The sequence below is a fragment of the Aplysia californica genome, unplaced genomic scaffold (assembly GCF_000002075.1).
Source record: "Aplysia californica isolate F4 #8 unplaced genomic scaffold, AplCal3.0 scaffold00270, whole genome shotgun sequence".
Lineage (NCBI taxonomy): Eukaryota > Metazoa > Mollusca > Gastropoda > Aplysiida > Aplysiidae > Aplysia > Aplysia californica.
The window spans coordinates 689,915-708,266 of NW_004797540.1; the positions used below are offsets into that span (position 1 = coordinate 689,915).

Sequence of the window (18,352 nt, forward strand, 5' to 3'; positions counted from 1 at the left end):
GAAAAACTTCCCACGCTTTACCGTACGAGAAACAAACAAATCTGTCTGTGCATAACACGCTCATTCTGCACATACTGATCACATTTTTGGCTTTATGAACATTTTTTTCCCCTTTTACATTATTTATACTTCATTCACATAATAACAACATTAAAAAGATATACACAAAGCAGACCACACATCTCTTACTATACAATCATGAAATATAAAGTATTATAATAAAGATGCCGTTTTCAGGATACATTTTCAAAAGATCAGAGAAATGGTCATCCCTCAGAATATCACAGCTCCAAATATAGGATGACATCATTACAAATATGCTGTTGACTTCTGTGGTTGTTGTTATTTCCTGTTTCTTTCATATCCACAATAAATGTATTATCATTAAATTACAGAAAAAGATTAGGTAATAAACAATTAGACCTGCAACAACAACACTAAAATACATCAAACATTAACTGTATGTAACATGAACATCATCCGCCAACTGTTCAGATTAATAAGCCAAAAGTAAAAAAAAAAATTATTGCAGTTTTTTAAATCCTGGGTATCAGTTACAAGAGCTCGAGAAAACATTTTGTGGAAATTCAAACTCAGAATGTAGCCAGTAACAAGATACAGTAAGTAAAAAGTAAAGTTGTTCCCGCATCTGATCCGAACATTGGCAATTGCTGTGTTAGTGAGACAACTTCCTGGGTCTTCGGCATAGTATAGGTGGTACAGTTCAAAGAATTGACAGAGTAGTTTCTCTTTCCTGAAAAGCTTTGCCTCCTGGTGTTAGACCAGCAGAACGGTGTGCTTACAACGTCCACTCTGCTGTAAACCGACAAAATGCCTTTTCTTCTTCAGAGCAGTTTCAAGAAAAAGAGCATTTTTTCGTCAGCGTAATCATTCGAAAATAGAGTCATTCCAAAATCTGAATTCTAATTCATTCAAAAACTAGTCACAGTTTCACCTTGTTTTTTTTTTTATCACACAAGTAGGGCAACTGATCAGGCTTTTGTTTAGCAAATAAAAAATGTTGGTCCCAAAATGAAAAAAGCTTACAGCAGCACTGTTGTCACTTTATAGCGGAGAAGAACCTTTGAAAAACAAATGGACAACTTTACACGAGGATTTCTCTCCCCTGAACACAAAAGAAGAACTTGAGAGGCTCACATACATACGAGCTGTCACAAAAGTTTTTGAACACATAGTTTTTACACCCCAATCAACAAAATTTGGACGGCTTTAACTCTGCCTGTCAGGGTCAACCTGAGCTGAAAGGGGCACAACGTCCCTGTAGAAAGACCCAAATATTGATAATAATTCTCCCCACGCAGGATTCAAACCCTGGTTCTCTGCCTGCAACAGCAAAACACCCAACTATTACAGGAGACAAAACACTGGCACTCACAGTCAACTGTGTCTTTGGCTACAACGGAAGACGGTACATCATCAGTTTATCTTACCTGCCACGCAACAAACGATGGACAGCAGAGTCCACTACACACAACACTGACGATAAACCAGACTAGCTTAGCCTGCAGAATATACATCAACATAAACCCTAGCCTCCTTAATGATTAGTTTTAGTAAAAGAGTTTTACAGCCTTTGCAACATTATTAGGGTCATATAAGTGCAGAAGGTAGGAGATGTCATCATACATACACGCTAGGAACACTACATGTTCATAAAGCCAATAGCAACATTGGATTTTATCATTTTGACTCATGGAAAACTGTCTAACAAAGATATATGACAAGTGCAGCACTTTTTTCTTCTTCAAATGCTAAACTTCAATTTTGTATAAAATAATAAAGGTTAATGTAAACATTTGGTCCCTGTGAGTTGTATATAAGGTGATGACACAGCATTTCATGTCTATAAAAAAGGACCATAAGTCACCAACATAATCTGGAACAGATCGGCTCTTATGCAAAACATATAAATCTGAATAAAGAACACATTTCACTGATGATAGAATTCTTCCAAGACAAGACGGACATCATAATATTAGTGACTGCACACTGCATACTTGTGAATCAAGGCAATGGAAGACATGACCGTCAAAAAAAGAACACACGGTCGAGGAGGTACGGTACAAGAAATGCAACATGAGACAATACACGTGAAAAGAACGATATGTGTCACAGTGTGGTGGAATCAGGTGCTCGTCAATTTTCAGGCATATGGAGTTCTTGGTATCATCTCATTGGCCTTGCTTTCGATTTTAAAAAATATCCATTTATCTTGAAAAGAAGTTGTTATATTTGAGATTGAAAGAGGTGGGGTCGCCTGCTTTCAGAGGTAAAATTAGTGAGAAAATAGGCGTCAAAGTTTGGTGACTTCCATAGCTTAAGAGTCCTTGGAAACGACAAAATTACATTTTTGTGCCTTTAATCAATGTTTTTCCATAAAATCCATACAGAAATTTATTACTTAATTGACATACAAAATTTTGAGCGAAAAAATAAAAGTTAAAATATAAAATGTCAAACTGGTGGAAAAACGCCGATTTCTCGGATTTCATTATTTTGACGAGCGCCTGACTTCACCAGGATGCCTCACATACCGTGATCAAATCTAAGGGGGGTCTCAACTGAACAAAACCTCAAGTACAATACAAAAATATCCGGCAAAACTTGGAGAACACATCGTTTGATTCCTTTGCTGTCCTTGAGCTGTGACAAACTTCTGAAAAGACGTCTGGTCTGATTAAAAGGAGGAGAAAGATTCTTTGACGATGGGTGGACGAATACATCGGAGCGCTATCTCTGGCTCTGGCTATGTCGCCGGCAGAAGTCCGACCCGCCCGCGGCCGGCATACGGCACTGAGTCCCGGCGACCGTGTTGGAGAGACAGCGAGAGGAGACGGACGGAGTGGACGACCTGGGGAATACACGAACATTTATTTTACATATTCCGTTAAGCTTGCTTTTAAGTAGAGTTTTTACGGCGCTCGCAATTGCAGAAGGTTATATGAGCGCCAAGGGGTGGATGTGAACACAGAAGTCTGTACAGGGATTCAGGCTTACTCTGCTCACCTCTCTAGCTTCACCAGCACAAAGTCTGCTTCGACTATCAAGGCACCCCAGAAATAGCGGGTCACAAGAGTGTGACAAACATACAAAAGAAGTACAGGAAAAGTGACAATAGTAAGGATTAGGTAAGAAAAAGCAGCAGTTCCCTGTTGTAGATCAGGCACAGTTATGAGCGTGACATGAATCAGCCCATTTACAATTCTACTGTGCTTGAGCGAGAAATGTCCCCCCTTTGGGAATGGCCTAAAGACACTTCAGTCAGTGGCACTGCCCTGGGGGGTCTCATGCACACACACACATGTACGCACTCAAAGTCAAACACACACTCACACACACAAACAGACACACACATACACACATCATACACACACAGACACACATCATACACACAAACACATACACAAACACTCACACACATACACAAACACTCACACACATACACAAACACACTCACACATCCACACACACCCAGACAACACCAGTTATATTGTTCACCACCAAACGGAAGTTGTACAAACCTTGAGTCCCTTGGCACTGGGGTAGACGCCCGGGACGACGACCTTGAACCACGACCTGTGATAAGTGGGTCAAGGACAGTCCTCCTTGGTGGAGTGGGCAACTGGGGGGGGGGGGAAGAAATAATTTGTTTGCTTGTTTTGGTAGAGGTTTTATGGTGCTCGTAACTTCATAAGGTCATATGAGTGCCAAGGGATGGATGTCAACAGAGAAGTCCTTACAGGGAATCAAATAACAATAATAATAATAACAACTACAACACCAGTTGGTCCATCATGAACCGATGATGACTGTTAACATCTTAGTAGGATGAGAAGTTATTTATAAGCTTGCTCACTATAGCAGTAAGTTGGCATGATAAAAAGAGCAAAGTAACAGAAATGTAGCAAGCTGCTTGTAATGATCACAAACATAAATAATATAAATATGTGAGGCAGCTTGGTGAAATCAGGCGCTCGTCAAAATAAAGAAATCGCAGAAAATGGCATTTTCCAACCAGTGGGGCAGTTTTTATCAAATATGTAAATTTACAAACACATTTCCGTGTCGATTTTCGCGAAGAACATTGATTGATCAACAGGGCCAAACATGTCAATTTGTCATTTCCAAGGTCTCCCAAGCTTCGGCAGTTGCCAAAATTTGCGGCCATTTTCTCAATAATTATACCTCTGCTACCAGGCGACCCCTACCTCCTTTTAACTCAAATAACTCGACTTGTGTTAGTTTTAGTTTTAGTAGAGGTTTTACGGAGCTCGCAACTGCATTAGGTTATATGAGTGCCATAACTCGACTTGTATTTAGAATAGACGGGTAAATCTTTCACCATATGCAAGGCAAATCAAAAGGCCATAAGATTATACCAATAACTTCATATCCCCAAAAATTGACGAGCACCTGACTCCAACGAGTCGTGACACATATGCACTAGCTCGTGGTAGACTACACAACGCCCCAACCAGAGCTTCAGGCCAGCCACTCACCTCTGTCCGACTAGCGTCTAGCAAACGGCTGCTGCTGTTTAAAAACGAGGCGTACGTCGCTGGGGGTGTGACCGGCTCATCGCCACTGTCACTGTGTCCGTCGCTGTGTCGGTCGTCGTGTCTCGACGGACCCACGTTGTGTCGGGACGGACCTATGCTGGTGTCTCTCAGGGCCGTGCCGTTGGCAGTCGGAGCGTATGAGGCGTTCAGGTGTCCTGAAACTAAACGTCATTCTACATGAGTGCTTACCAACCTTTCCATAGCCAGTGTCAACTTTCGAGACATTTATGAGGCTAACATTTTTATATCACATAAACTACAAGTATTTCCAGATGAAGAATAAATAACCCAGACCCCCCCATCACCCACCCACCTTTCACAACCCAGATGATTCTATCGCCCACTGAAATTACCAAAGCGTCCATTTGTGGATGATACAGTCCAGGTAGACAATCACTGATCTAAACAATTATCTCATGAAAAATGTGTAGGTCTGAAACTAAATATGCAACGGTTCTGTGCAACTTCCAGACCAAAAACGAAAAACTGAAATGCCATATTGAGCTAAATCAGCTAGTTTCGGGGCAAAAATTGAGACAAGAGAGAGAAACGAAGTGGGAGAGCACATCGCACATCCGAAGTCTGGTGAGAAAAAAAAAAGAGAATAACAACTTGAAAAAAACCAAATCTGTTTGAGTTGATTGAAGTAAGTGGCAAAGTCTGTATTAACAGTCTTAACCCCCCCCCCCCCCTCCCCACCACCCACTCATCCTTCACTACCTAGCTGATTCTACCCCCCCCCCCCCTATACACACACCATTTGGTTCATTTAGGAGAGGGGGCAGCTCAACCCTGCCTTCCAGAGCCAATTTATAAGGAGTCGGCTAGAACGTCCTAGCAGACAGAGAGAGAGAGAGATACACGACCACAACACACATTCAGTCTCAGGAATCAAACTCCTGTCTTTCGCTGGCAGCAGCCAAGAGCCTAACTGTTACACCACCACAGACGCCAGTTTCGCTTAAGATTCCCTTGTCAGTTCCACCCCGACATGTCTGTGGAGACAGGGCGAGTCCGTTTACCTCCTCGCGAGAACCGCTGAAGCAGATCTAGCAGAGTTCTCATTTCGTCAGAAGACAACGGACTCCCAGTAGCGCTCCCTCGTTGTGGGGTCCCTCCCTGAGAGTGAGAGAAATAGCGTCTCGTCCGGTCAAATCGTCTGCCGGAGTATACAACCAGTTTGAAACCTGCAGAGGAAACACAGCATACGGTTATGACTGTTGTGTTTGAGCAAGTTTCAGTTCAGATTTAGTGAGAGTTTTATGGCGCTTGCAACACAGTAAGGTCATAGAACTGCCAAAGATTAGAGATGTTACTAGAGAGTAGCACACAGGCAATGTTGATGATGAGGATGATGATAATGATAAAGAAGATGATGATGGTGATGACGATGATGGTGATGATGATGATGAAGATGACAATGATGATAAAGAAGATAATGATTATGATGAGGAAGCCCAAGAGGCGAAACGTTGAGCTGCGTCTATTCAACAAATTTTTATCTTTTTATATTGTTATGTTATTTCGTCTGAAATTCAAACATGACTCTCCCTCCTACTCTGCTTATCAAACAATGATGATGATGATGATACTGATAATGATGATGATGATGATGATGATAATGATAATGATGATGATGACGATGAAAAGATGATGATGATGATAAAGACTATGATGATGATGATGATGATGATGATACGGATAATGATGACGATGATGATGTTGATGATGTTGATGATGATGATGATGATGATAGGGACGATGATGATGATGATAAAGACGATGATGATGATGATGACGAAGATGATGATGATGATGATGTTGATGATGATGATGATAAAGACGATGATGATGATGATAAAGACGATGATGATGATGATGACGAAGATGATGATGATGGCAATCATCATTCCATGGCGAAGAGAACCCACCAAAGTACAAGGTACACAGGAACACGGTGAGCCCGGCAAAGTCCAGGCTGTGGTCGTAGTTGAGCTCGGCGGCCACGTTGCCCACGATGACCACCATCATGGCCAGACGCACCGGCAGCGACACCTGCAGGAACGTGGCAGTCACGGCCAGCAGGAAGAAGTAGGCGATGTGCAGCAGGCAGCACGACATGGCTGATAGCTTGTCGTCTGAGGGGTGGGGCAGGGCAGGGAGGGGCAGAGGGGAGCGGAAGAGAGAAATGTTTATATGTGTGAGGCAGCGTGGTGAAATCAGGCGCTCTTCAAAATAAATATATCAGAGAAATAGGCATTTTTCTGGACGTTGGGGTTTTTTGGGTTTTTTCCCCCGAATTTATATTTTTAGCTCAGCACTTTTTATGTCTATTTAAAAACACGTTTCTGTGTGGGTTTTCAAGCCCATTTACAATTCTACTGTGCATATGAACATGTTATTATCCCCCCTTTGGGAACGGCCTACAGACTTCAGTCAGTAGCACCGCCCCGGGGGATTATTGAGACACGCGATTAAAAAAAAAAAAAAGTAATTGGCTAAACGACGACCCCAACATACCAGCACCGTCGAGAAGCTGTGAGATCCAGTTGATGCGGTCGTCCAGGTGTTTCTGCATGTAGGTCACGGAGGCCATGAGGTACGTGATTGTTCCGTTCATCTTGCTCAGGTTCTCGGCCAGCCCCCCGTACTGAGAGTCCAGCTCCTCGTACTTGCCCAGCAGTCGCTGCAGGTTGTTGTCTGCACAACATACACAAACGTCGGCATGATAATGATAATGGTAATAATAATAATAATAATGATAATAATAATAATGATAATAATAATAATGATAGTAATAATAATAATTATAATAATAATAATAATACTGTGGTCTAATTCGCTGTCATTACCAGACAAGCCAGAAGCACGTGAAATAAATGAACAACTCAGTGTAGCCTAGTGAGTGTAGGGGAATAAGGGAGCACGGGGGGTATATAAACAGACGCGAAGGTTGAAACGGCCTTCCGAGCTACGACTTAAATCTAAGCTGAGCAGGGATCGACGCTACTGGTGGGTTGACACCGTTCCCCCTTGAAACAGTGAGTATTGAAAACAACGTAGATAGACTACGGAGTAGAATCTAGGATTAGATAGCACTTATCATCTCATTACAAATACAGCAGTCTCTACAGGTTGCAGTCTGCACAACACACACAAACGTCCTAATGATAATGATAATGGTAGTAATAATAATAATAATAATAATAATAATAATAATAATAATAATAATAATACAGCAGGCTCTGCAGGTTGCAGTCTGCACAACACACAAACGTCCTCATGGTAATGATCATAATCATAATAATAATTAATTATTATACAGTAGTCTCTGCCTAAGATTCCTGTGCTCGGGAGCAAGGAAAATGCAGGATCCAGGTGAACAGGATCTTAGCCGACCCACCAAGGGGAGAACCCACTGTGATTCATGTTCAGGCCCACAACCGGATAAATGGTCCCCCTTTCCTCTAAAACGAACTGAGGTGACCCCTGGGTGGGTTTATGACTTATGATGGCAAGCAAAGAGTGGTCAACCTTGATGACCAATCACAGCGGCATGAGATATGACATTTTCACATAATATTATCCTATCGTGAGTCTCATGATCTACGATTATCCAGTTTGCTCCTCCCCTTTACAAGTCGAAAATGTATAGCTTTCCATCTCTGACCAAGTTCCCCCGTCTTTACATTATCTTATACACACGATCTATCTATCTATCTATCTATCTATCTATCTATCTATCTATCTATCTATCTATCTATCTATCTATCTATCTATCTATCTATCTATCTATATACACACATATATATATATATATATATATATATATATATATATATATACTGAAAAAAAAAAAGCTTTCACTGTTTTAATTACGATCATTTACATCTCATAGTTCAAACAGGTTTCTGTCTCTGCTTTAGGTAATAACAGTTCAGAGATCTAAAGTTTTTTCACACTTTGCCATCATATTTCGGGGAAAATCCAAAACACCAACTGGGCGGTAAATATCGCCAATCGGCGAGACGAGGCGGCAAAGTGTTGAACGACATCGACTCACCTAGTTTTCTGACGGAGGCCTCCGTGTTGTCTTGAATGTCCTTCAGATCTTTGAGGATTCTTTCATGTTTTTTATGCTCGCTGCTCTCCCTTTGTTTGATCTGCTCGGCTGTGAGCTCTGGTGGGGAAAAAAAGATAGAGAAATCAAAAATGTTATATATTCCACACACACACAAGAAAAAACTTTTGTTGGTGTTGTTACACCCTGTAAAAGTAAGTGGCTTTAACTTTCTCATTTTAAGGACTGGACACTTCAATGCCCAGCCTGACACTGTCTCATTAATCTAAAGCCGATGAGGAACATTTTTTGTTGTAGTAAGAGTTTTACAGCATGAATAATAAGGAGGAGAGATAAAAATGATAGATATTAGGAAAAAAAGAATGAGCAGAATATTCCAGAAGAGTTATATCACTGACACAGTACACAGACAAAAACAGGTGTATCCCTAAAAATACAGAGAAGGAAAAAATAACCCTGTGATAAAACTTTGAACAGATCACAGGGTTCGTTTTAGTTTAGTTTTAGTAAGTGTTTTACGGCACTTGCAACACAATAAGGTCATAAAAATGCCAAAGATTAGAGGTGTTACAAGAGAGTAACAAACACAAAAAAAAGAAGGAGGGAAGATAAAGACGATGGATCATTGTTAGGAAAGAAGGAGCAAACCACACCAGAGTGCCCGCCAACCACCCACGAACACAGCGCTCAAGCTAATTGTTCTAAAAAGACAACGTGAGACTGAACTGCCTCACATATTACCCACAGCAGGTGGTGATCCTGGAGAGAAACGCATTCTACTGTGGGTCATGGGTTGGCACAACAGAGACATGATCAATCGCAACAACTGACTCCTTTGTCTCGTAAATCATTCAGCCACACACATTTGGTTACTTGATTGGATAATAGGCATCATCGAAGGCGGTACAATGCCATAGCTGCCCCTCCCTCTTCTCCAGGATCCACGAAAGGGTTGGCTTGCTGATCGAGTCAGTTACACATAAACACGCACAACAACAACAACCACCATTACAACAACAACAACCACCAACACCACCCCCACAACAAAAACAACAACAACAATCTTGTTTTAGTAAACGTTTTACGGCACTTGCAACACAATTAGGTCATATAAGTACCGAAGATAAGAGGTGTTACAAAGAGAAAAAAACATAAAAAAGGAGGAGAGATCAGGACGATAGTTGTTTGATTGGAAAGCAGGAGCAAACCACACCAGAGCACCCGCCAACCACCCACCAACCACCACCACAACGACCACAACAGCAACAACAACCCCCACCACCACTACGAACGGCCAAAGTACACACCCAGCTTTTCTCGAATGTTTTCCGTCATGCTGGCCAGCTCCCGGTTCCCCGAAGCGATGAGAGCTTTCTCCTGCATGATCTCCTTCACGTTGCTGGCGATGTGGTTGAAGATGTCCTGGTGCGCGTCTCGCAGGGAGTGCTGCGTGGACAGAAGGTCTTGCTGACTCTCGTACAGTTTCCGCACCGTCTCCGCGGTCAAGGAATGCAGCTGGTCCTGTCCATCCTAAACAGATGAGCAAAAAATTAAGTTCAGTGTTTTATTTTTAGGCCCTCGGTACTACAACTGGGTGACTCGCTGTTCCATCAGAACAGAGAAAGATAAATGTCCAGAGGTCCTGTCATTTTATATCTTAACACTTGGCGGTCACTTGGTGAAAATTCTCCGTTCCGATCACCTGGCCCACTTCTGCGCCAGGCCCGAGAAGTCTGTTGCAGTCACTCTCCTGTCTGGGAGACCAGATGGGGTATTTTGTACTGCTGGCTGTGCGACTGCAAAGTGTTAAACACGCCCGATTGCAGTTGTGAAAAAAATCACGTTTACCAACACAACTACAGTAACCTTTCTGAAGTTGACCCATCTACTAACTAGAAACTGCATTTGCCCTTTCTTGTTTTCCTCAAATATAATAAATATTTGTTTGCCTGGGGTACTGACTGTATCCTCATATATATATAAAATCTTTGGTCCGTTCTAAACGTATCGGTGGGTAATAATAGCTTGCCGTTTTAAACCTATCATTTTCATGAACAAAATTCTAAGGAATGCACATGTTCTACAACATTTGCTGCAACAAAACAGAAATAGGCCTACAACTAGTAAGAGGTAATAAAAAGAAATGTCTGGGATTGAGAAAAGCCTTCAGCCTTGTGTCCATTCCACCAAACAGATATACCAACATTGCCACAACCCCTAACAATGACCCATCAATATCCTCTTGCAAACAAAACTCAGAGTTACACAAGGGACCTTCACAGCTTTCTTTTACAAAAGCAACCCCCCCCCCCCAGTTTGATAGAGATTCAAGGGGTATGTTTCTGTAAATAATATAACCTTTCTCACTGGAAGTGATTTCTTCAAAGAAACGGCTACTTTCACTTTCTGCTAAAGGCGACCAGTAATTGCCAGTCTGTCTTTGAGTGATAGCATGTACTACAAGTTGATGAACTATTATTTATGCATTGTTCTTTGTGACACAGTGAAGTGACTACCACGAGGAGACCGTTGAACATCTTCTCCTTCACTGCCTAAACCTGGCAGTTCTTCGACGCAAGCTCCTACACACACCTACAGACTTACAAAGCCTGCTCCACTCTGGCGTTGACCAGATGACGAGGACATGTGGTTACTTGAGGGAGGCATTGTGCTGTCAAGAGCGAAATGCTCGCAGCTACAGGGATTTGAAAACAACAACAGCAACATGTATTGTTCTTGCCACTCTAAGCCAAATTTATCCACAGGGAGTAATGAAGGTAGCTGCAGCAGCTCAAAGAGTGAACCCAACCACGCACCTACCCTAAGTTCGCACCTACCTTAAGTTCGTTCAAGGACTTGACTTGTTCTGAGGTGGCCCCAAGAAGCCTGTTCACAGTCTGCTCTGTCAGCCGGCGAAACTGAACCTGCTGTGTCGCGTAACACATGGCCCTGGCTCGGTTACCTGAAAGACGGGGGTGGGGGTACCTTTTTGTTTTAGTATGAGTTTTACAGCAGTTGCAACACAATATGGTCATATAAGTGCCGAAGATTAGAGGTATTACAAGAGAGTAACAAACACAAAAAAGAAGGAGGAGAGATAAGGACGACAGATGTTTGATAGAAATGTCCCTTTTGATCGACAATATCTGATAAAAATAAAATATCCCCTGAAGCTAAGAGATCTTTAGTGAGGTGTGGGTAGGGGGGGGGGGGGAGTGTAGCGATTCAGTTACTTACACAACACCTGTGCACATTAACAGTAAAAATACATTAGTTCTTCTTTTAGTTTTAGTGGAGTTTTTACGTCGCTCACAACTGCATGAGGTCATATGAGCGCCAAGGGTTGGATGTCAACAGAGAAGTCCTTACAGGGAATCAGACTTACTCAGCTCACCTCTGTAGCTTCAACAGCACAAAGTCTGCTTTGACTATCAAGGCACCCCCGAAATAGCAGGTCAAAAGAGAGTGACAAACATAAAAAGAAGTACTAGATGCAAAATGACGATAGTAAGGATGAGGAAAGAAAAAGCAGCAGTTCCCTGTTGTAGTCCAGCCAGCACAGTTATGAGCATGGCATTGATAAATCAGCCCATTTACAATTCTACTGTGCATAAGAACATGTTAATGTCCCCCCTTTTTAGTTTTAGTAGAGGTCTTACGGCGCTCGCAAATGCCTTAAATGGTCATATGAGCGCCGAAAGATTTGATTAGAGGTGTTACAAGAGAGTAACAAACATAAAAAAGAAGGAGGGGACATAAGGACAATAGATGTTAAATAGATAGGAAATAAGAAGCAAACCACACCAGAGCACCCGCCAACCACCCACAAAGTTTGTTTATTTGTTTGATTAAAGAGAGGCACATCGACAAAATGATGGTCATTTAGCGCTGGGAAAAAGTAAGACAGACAAACAGAATCAGAGGTACAGTAAAGAAGTAGGACCTACCAGTGGCGCCCTCTAACCACCCGCGGTAAAAAGTTGATGACTTACCAACAATTTGATAACTGTTCCAAGTCGTCCCATCCATTGACTTAGTACAGTCAGCCAGGCTCTTTGAAACAATAAAAAGGAAAAGAAAGGTTCACTTACCACAAGGCATAAATAAATTATATACAGTCAAAAATAGCTGATAAACAACACTTTCTTCCCCCCCCCCCCCCCCCCCCCCGAACTAAAAACCCTCAAACCCTTCACACACAAAAAACAGCCTCATCATGAGAATGAAGTGGATGCCAAACGTGAAAGTCAGGCATAAAGATGAACAAATGCCACATAAAAAACAAAAACAGGGACAAATTCTTTTCTTTGACAAAGAATCAAGGGCTGGACTCTAGAAGAACACAGAGAATCCTGTGAAAGATGAAACATATATAATGGAATGAAAAGTGTTAGTTTCAGTAAGTTTTACGGCACTTGCAACACAATAAGGTCATACAAGTGACGAATATTAGTGGTGTTGCAAGAGAGTAACAAACACAAAAAAGAAGGCAGACAGATAGGGATGATAGATGTTTGATAGCAAAGAAGGAGCAAGCCACACCAGAGCACCCACCAACCACCCAAAAATGAGAAGTAAAATAGGAAGAACAACTCCATGAGTAATTAAGAATGGAGTGGATGATATTTACTGAGAATAGTAGTAATAAACCATTTAATCTTTATTTTATCCTTTATCAACTACAATTACAATCAAAATTGTCCAAGATGACCACCCATTGTCAAGGAGAATAGCACTTGTTGTCTTAGACAGGTCAACATCTCGGACAGTGTAATAGTAGTACATATACAAAACTCGGGTGACAAGTCGCGATCTCACAGCTTTCTTGTCCTATCTCCATTTTAAAAAGTTTTAGTGTTTTACAGCACTTGCAACACAATAAGGTCAAATAAGTCCCGAAGACTAGAGGTGTTACAAGACATTAACAAACAAACAAAAAAGAAGAAGGAGAGATAAGGACCATAGATGTTTGACGGGAAAGAAGAAGCAAACTACACCAGAGCACTCGCCAACCACCCACGTTGTGACTTTGGGACAACCTTTGCATCTTTCAAAGCAGCATCTGTTACTGTTAACTAAAAAAACCCCACAAAAAACTGACTGGATCCTAACGTTTCATTTCAGTCATAATAATGATTAATTATAATGATATACGGAAAACGTTTTCAATTTTTAACCACAAAAAAAAAGAACTAAATCTATCCCATTTCACTTGGTAACAGCCCTCACCACTGCACACACTGACAAAACACGACTCATTAACACAACAAAAGAGACAACCCAAGAGACTGTCTCACACACACACACACGTACACACACACACACACACACAGACACACACACACACACAGGTGTTACGCTGCTGACAACACTGGGAGCTCACACTGGGAGCTCACACTGTGAGGTGGGGGGGAGGGAGGGTGTTTCCGCCCCGCCCCGTTGCCAACAGCCTACTGTCAGTGTCAGTGTCACCGTGTCAGTTTTAGTAAGAGTTTTACGGCACTTGTAACACAATAAGGTCATATAAATGCAGAAGAATGTTTTGTATTTTGTTTTAGTAGAGGTTTTACGGCGCTCGCAACTGCATCGTAAGGTCATATGAGCGCCAAGGGGTGGATGTCAACGGAGAAGTCCTTACAGGGTATTAAGATTTACTCTGCTCACCTCTCTAGCTTCAACAGCACAAAATCTGCTTCGACTATCAATGCAAAGATTAGAGGTGTTACAAGAGAGTAACAAACACAAAAAAGAAGGAGGGGAGATATAAGGACGATAAATGTTTGATAGTAAAGAAGAAGCAAACCACACTAGAGCACCCGCCAACCACCTACTCAAAGTGTCAGTGTCAGTGTCAGTAGCACAGTGTCAGTGTCAGTAGCACAGTGTCAGTGCCACTCAAAGTGTCAGTACCACAGTGTCAGTGTCACTCAAAGTGTCAGTGTCAGTATCACAGTGTCAGTGACAGTACCACAGTGACAGTACCACAAGGACTCACCATAGAGGCCGTGCACGGGAACACAGTCCTGTCCTCCACCTCGGACTGACAGTTGAGCAGCTGCACCGACAGTTTCCCCAGCTCTTCTTCTGACAGCTCTCCACATTTTGTCTTTAAGCTGTAAATCACCTGAAAAGACAAGGAGAAAAAACAGTCAGAATCAACTGGCAGTTGAAAAGTGCAAATGCCCTTTTATGCATCATACACTCAAATGCCCTTAATGTACTATACGCTCAAATGTCCTAATATATATGCACCAAAGCCCCCCCCCCCCCCCCCCCCCCCGTGTATCTCACTATTATTTGACATTTTACAAAGAGTTGAGATTTTTGTGAAAACAATTGAGTCTGCAACGGTTTTAATTAAATTAATGAGGCCGTATGTCGTGTTCTGCAGCCAACTATACAGTCAGTCATTTAGACCTCATTAGCAGTGCATCTGCCGCCGGGTGTGAAAATAAAAACTTACCGACAAGGCTTTAAGCCCCAGTATTTAAATGCCTAGCATTAAGCCTGAAAGCAATTTTCCAGACGAAGTTTTATTCAACTTGGTAGATTTGGGTACTGCAGTCAGATTCAACCGTCAGATATCCCAGACCCGGAGAACATTTCACTATACTCTGACTATCATATCTATGTGAGGCGTTGTGGTGATATCAAGCGCTCGTCAAAAAAATGAAATCAAAGAAATAGGCATTTTTTTGGCCAATGGGCAATTTTTTTCTCATTTTCTAATCTTTTTTGGCTCAGCATCTATAAAGTAGTCCATTTAAAAAACAATTCCGTGAGGATCTCACTGAAAAACACTGATTAAAGGCACAAAAAATAATAAATTTTCAGTTTCCAAGAAGGCTATGGAAGTTATAAAACTTTGGCAGCCATTCTCTCGCTAATTTTATCTCTGAAACCAGGCGACCCTGACCTTGTTCAATAGCAAATACATGTATTTCGACTTCTATTTATAACACAGATGGATAATTTTTTCATCAAAAGGAAAGCTCATGAACAGGCTTTAAGATGATACCAAAAAATAACCCCATATACCCAAAAATAGACAAGAGCCTGATTCCACCACGTCGTGACACACATATTTAAAGATTCGTTTGAAATCCTCATCTGAGCCTATATATATATATATATAAAATATGTGTGTGCTTTATTTTCTACGTAACTTCACTACCCAGCGTGACTGATCTCTATACTGACATTGGCATTGCCAGAAGAGACGCTGTTGACCAAAACAAACATGGTTCACCCCCTTGAGACCGATTGTAGTAGTCACACAGGGTAAAATATTCGAAGGCTGAAAATAAAATATATCTATAGAATCTGTTTGTGGTGGTATTCTTTTACCTTCACTCCCGTCTCACACTTAGCAGCTAGGTGTCCATAAGCATTGATGCTCTGAACACGAATATCGTCTTCATCTCCGCCATAAATTAATAGTACTGTAAAAAATATTTGATAGTTTTTCATCGAGCTATATCCCAACAAGCCTAATAACGTAAGTTAATTTCCGGTTCCACATTTTGAACTAATTGGGGGGTGGTTAAGGGGGCGTGTCCTCCTGAAGTTGAAAAAAATCTGGGGAATTTAACCCATAATTTGATGTTTTGCAGCTAGGTTTGAAATTTTCTTAAATAATTGATTTGCGACAGTCTTAGTGGCTATGTCTTTTTTGTTTTGGTAAGTGTTTTACAGTGCTTGCAACTGAATACAGTCATATGAGCGCGCGGGACACATTAAACATTTTCAGTTTGGTAGCTGGTAGGATTTTTTAATTTGGCGCCGGTGGTGGCGAAGCCTACTCCTTTCGATTTTATTACCCCCAAGGGATCTTAAAGGTACACATGTTTAACTTGCACACTGGACCTTCAAGAATTTTCACCCTTATCTGAGAAGGCTAGATGTTTGATCTTACCTACCAGAAGATCAGGGGTGTGGCTGAAAGACAGCAATAAGAAGGAACCAAGGCATAGCAGTAGAAAGAATGCAGAAAGAGTCAGGAGCCCAAAGGAGAGGGCAAAGGGAAAAGGGGAGGGGGGGGGACGAAAGTGGAGATGAAAGCAGAAAACAGAACATTGTTAGAGAGTAGGAAAGGAGACGGTGAAAGAGAAAAATTTTAGAGGGGAAAATTTTTTGGCACTGTCAGGTTTCAAACCCGGGACCTATTGAATGTGAGGCAAATACCATCCTCTGGACCATGAGAGCCCCCCGCCTATATGTCTGACCTGCAGCAAAAAATACTAGTTTGATCCCCAAAGCAGTGAAAATAAAAAATGTACCTTTTTAATTTTTAGTGAGTTTTGAGTACAAGTAAAATGACAGCAACAGAACAGAATTACAGAAAATAGAAAACAAGCAATAATTATAAATTATAATGACAAGGGAAACCAGAGGATGAAGTTTACTACCCGTATGATGTCAAACCAAATCTGACTCTAAAGCTTCACTATCACTTCTGGAAAATAGCCATTTGCTGGTAGAACTGGTAGACTACTACTTCACTAATATCAACTATTACATTATACAGAGGTCTTTGTCTAATATCCCTGAGACGGGAGCAAGAAAAAATGTGGGATTTTAGGCTAACATGATCTTAGCCAACACACCAGGTGAGGAATCCACAGTGACCCATGAATGTTCAGGCCCACAACCGGTAAAATGGTCTCCCTTTCCTCTAAAATGAACTGACATGACCCGTGGGTGGGTCTATGACTTATGGCAAGCAAAGAGTGGTCAACCTTGATGACCAAACACAGTGGTGAAAAGTATGCCATTTTCAATCCACAAATCCTATCATAACTCTAAGATCTACGCTTAAAATAAATCCAGCTGCTCCTCCCCTTTACATTTGACCTGTCCAAAATTTAAAGCTTTCCATCTTTCACCGAGTACTCCCACCTTTTACATTACACACCAATTAGAATTTAGCCTTTTTTGTAAATTTGGGAGTAGAGACAATTGCTGAGTGCATTGATTAGGGAAGAGTTGGGTTCGATGTGATCTCACCTGGAGCAAACTTGTAGGCCTTACCTACCCAGGGCTGACAGGTCATGTATAAGTTTACGCGCAGAGTTCAGACATGAGTGCGATGTTTGGGGAAAACAAACCCGTCTGGGGTAGCAATGTGATCACATTCATGAGAGTGGCTGATCTGTGACGCAATGGGCAGTTCAATTATCACAGATTTTCACCCTCGATTGATCTGCTGTGCCTGCTTGGGTTTGTGTTCTCTGTAAATTATGAAGAGGCATAAAACTTATTGGCGAGCTGATTTTAGAAAAAACGCAGTGACTACGTTCACAGCGCCATGAATGTAGATCCGCCATGCATGAATGTAGATCTATCTAGATCTAGTTCGCAGGCTTCGTTCATGGCAACCTGAATGTAGTTTGCAGGCTTCGTTCATGGCAACCTGAATGTAGTTTGCAGGCTTCGTTCATGGCAACCTGAATGTAGTTTGCAGGCTATGATTTGCAACATAAATGGAGTCCAATTTGTGTCCAGCAGACAAAACAAACTAAATAGTGAACCGAGATCATAGATGGTGGTAGGATCTCAGGCTCAGGTGGAGACTACTGTGTCATTACTATCGAAGTGATTATTCGGACTCGAGTCCGAATATGAAAAAATGTTATTCGGACTCTGATTCTTGACCAGCATGACATCACCTCCGACTTCCTGTGACTCGTGA

At 41.7% G+C, this 18,352-nt stretch overlaps 1 protein-coding gene across 1 annotated transcript in view; it reads right to left on the reverse strand.

The window, feature by feature from the left end:
• Nucleotides 1-2,338: 2,338 nt before the first annotated feature.
• LOC101846432 (protein brambleberry) overlaps nucleotides 2,339-18,352 on the reverse strand; it is an 18,230-nt gene continuing 2,216 nt past the window's right edge. The window contains exons 2-12 of the mRNA XM_005101104.3: nucleotides 14,657-14,785; nucleotides 12,654-12,714; nucleotides 11,499-11,623; nucleotides 9,969-10,191; nucleotides 8,644-8,760; nucleotides 7,101-7,280; nucleotides 6,512-6,718; nucleotides 5,603-5,767; nucleotides 4,521-4,741; nucleotides 3,543-3,643; nucleotides 2,339-2,872 (exon numbers count right to left, since the gene is read on the reverse strand). Of these exons, the coding sequence (XP_005101161.1) occupies nucleotides 2,752-2,872; nucleotides 3,543-3,643; nucleotides 4,521-4,741; nucleotides 5,603-5,767; nucleotides 6,512-6,718; nucleotides 7,101-7,280; nucleotides 8,644-8,760; nucleotides 9,969-10,191; nucleotides 11,499-11,623; nucleotides 12,654-12,714; nucleotides 14,657-14,785 (1,650 nt within the window). The 3' untranslated portion in view covers nucleotides 2,339-2,751. The remainder of the gene's footprint in view (nucleotides 2,873-3,542; nucleotides 3,644-4,520; nucleotides 4,742-5,602; nucleotides 5,768-6,511; nucleotides 6,719-7,100; nucleotides 7,281-8,643; nucleotides 8,761-9,968; nucleotides 10,192-11,498; nucleotides 11,624-12,653; nucleotides 12,715-14,656; nucleotides 14,786-18,352) is intronic.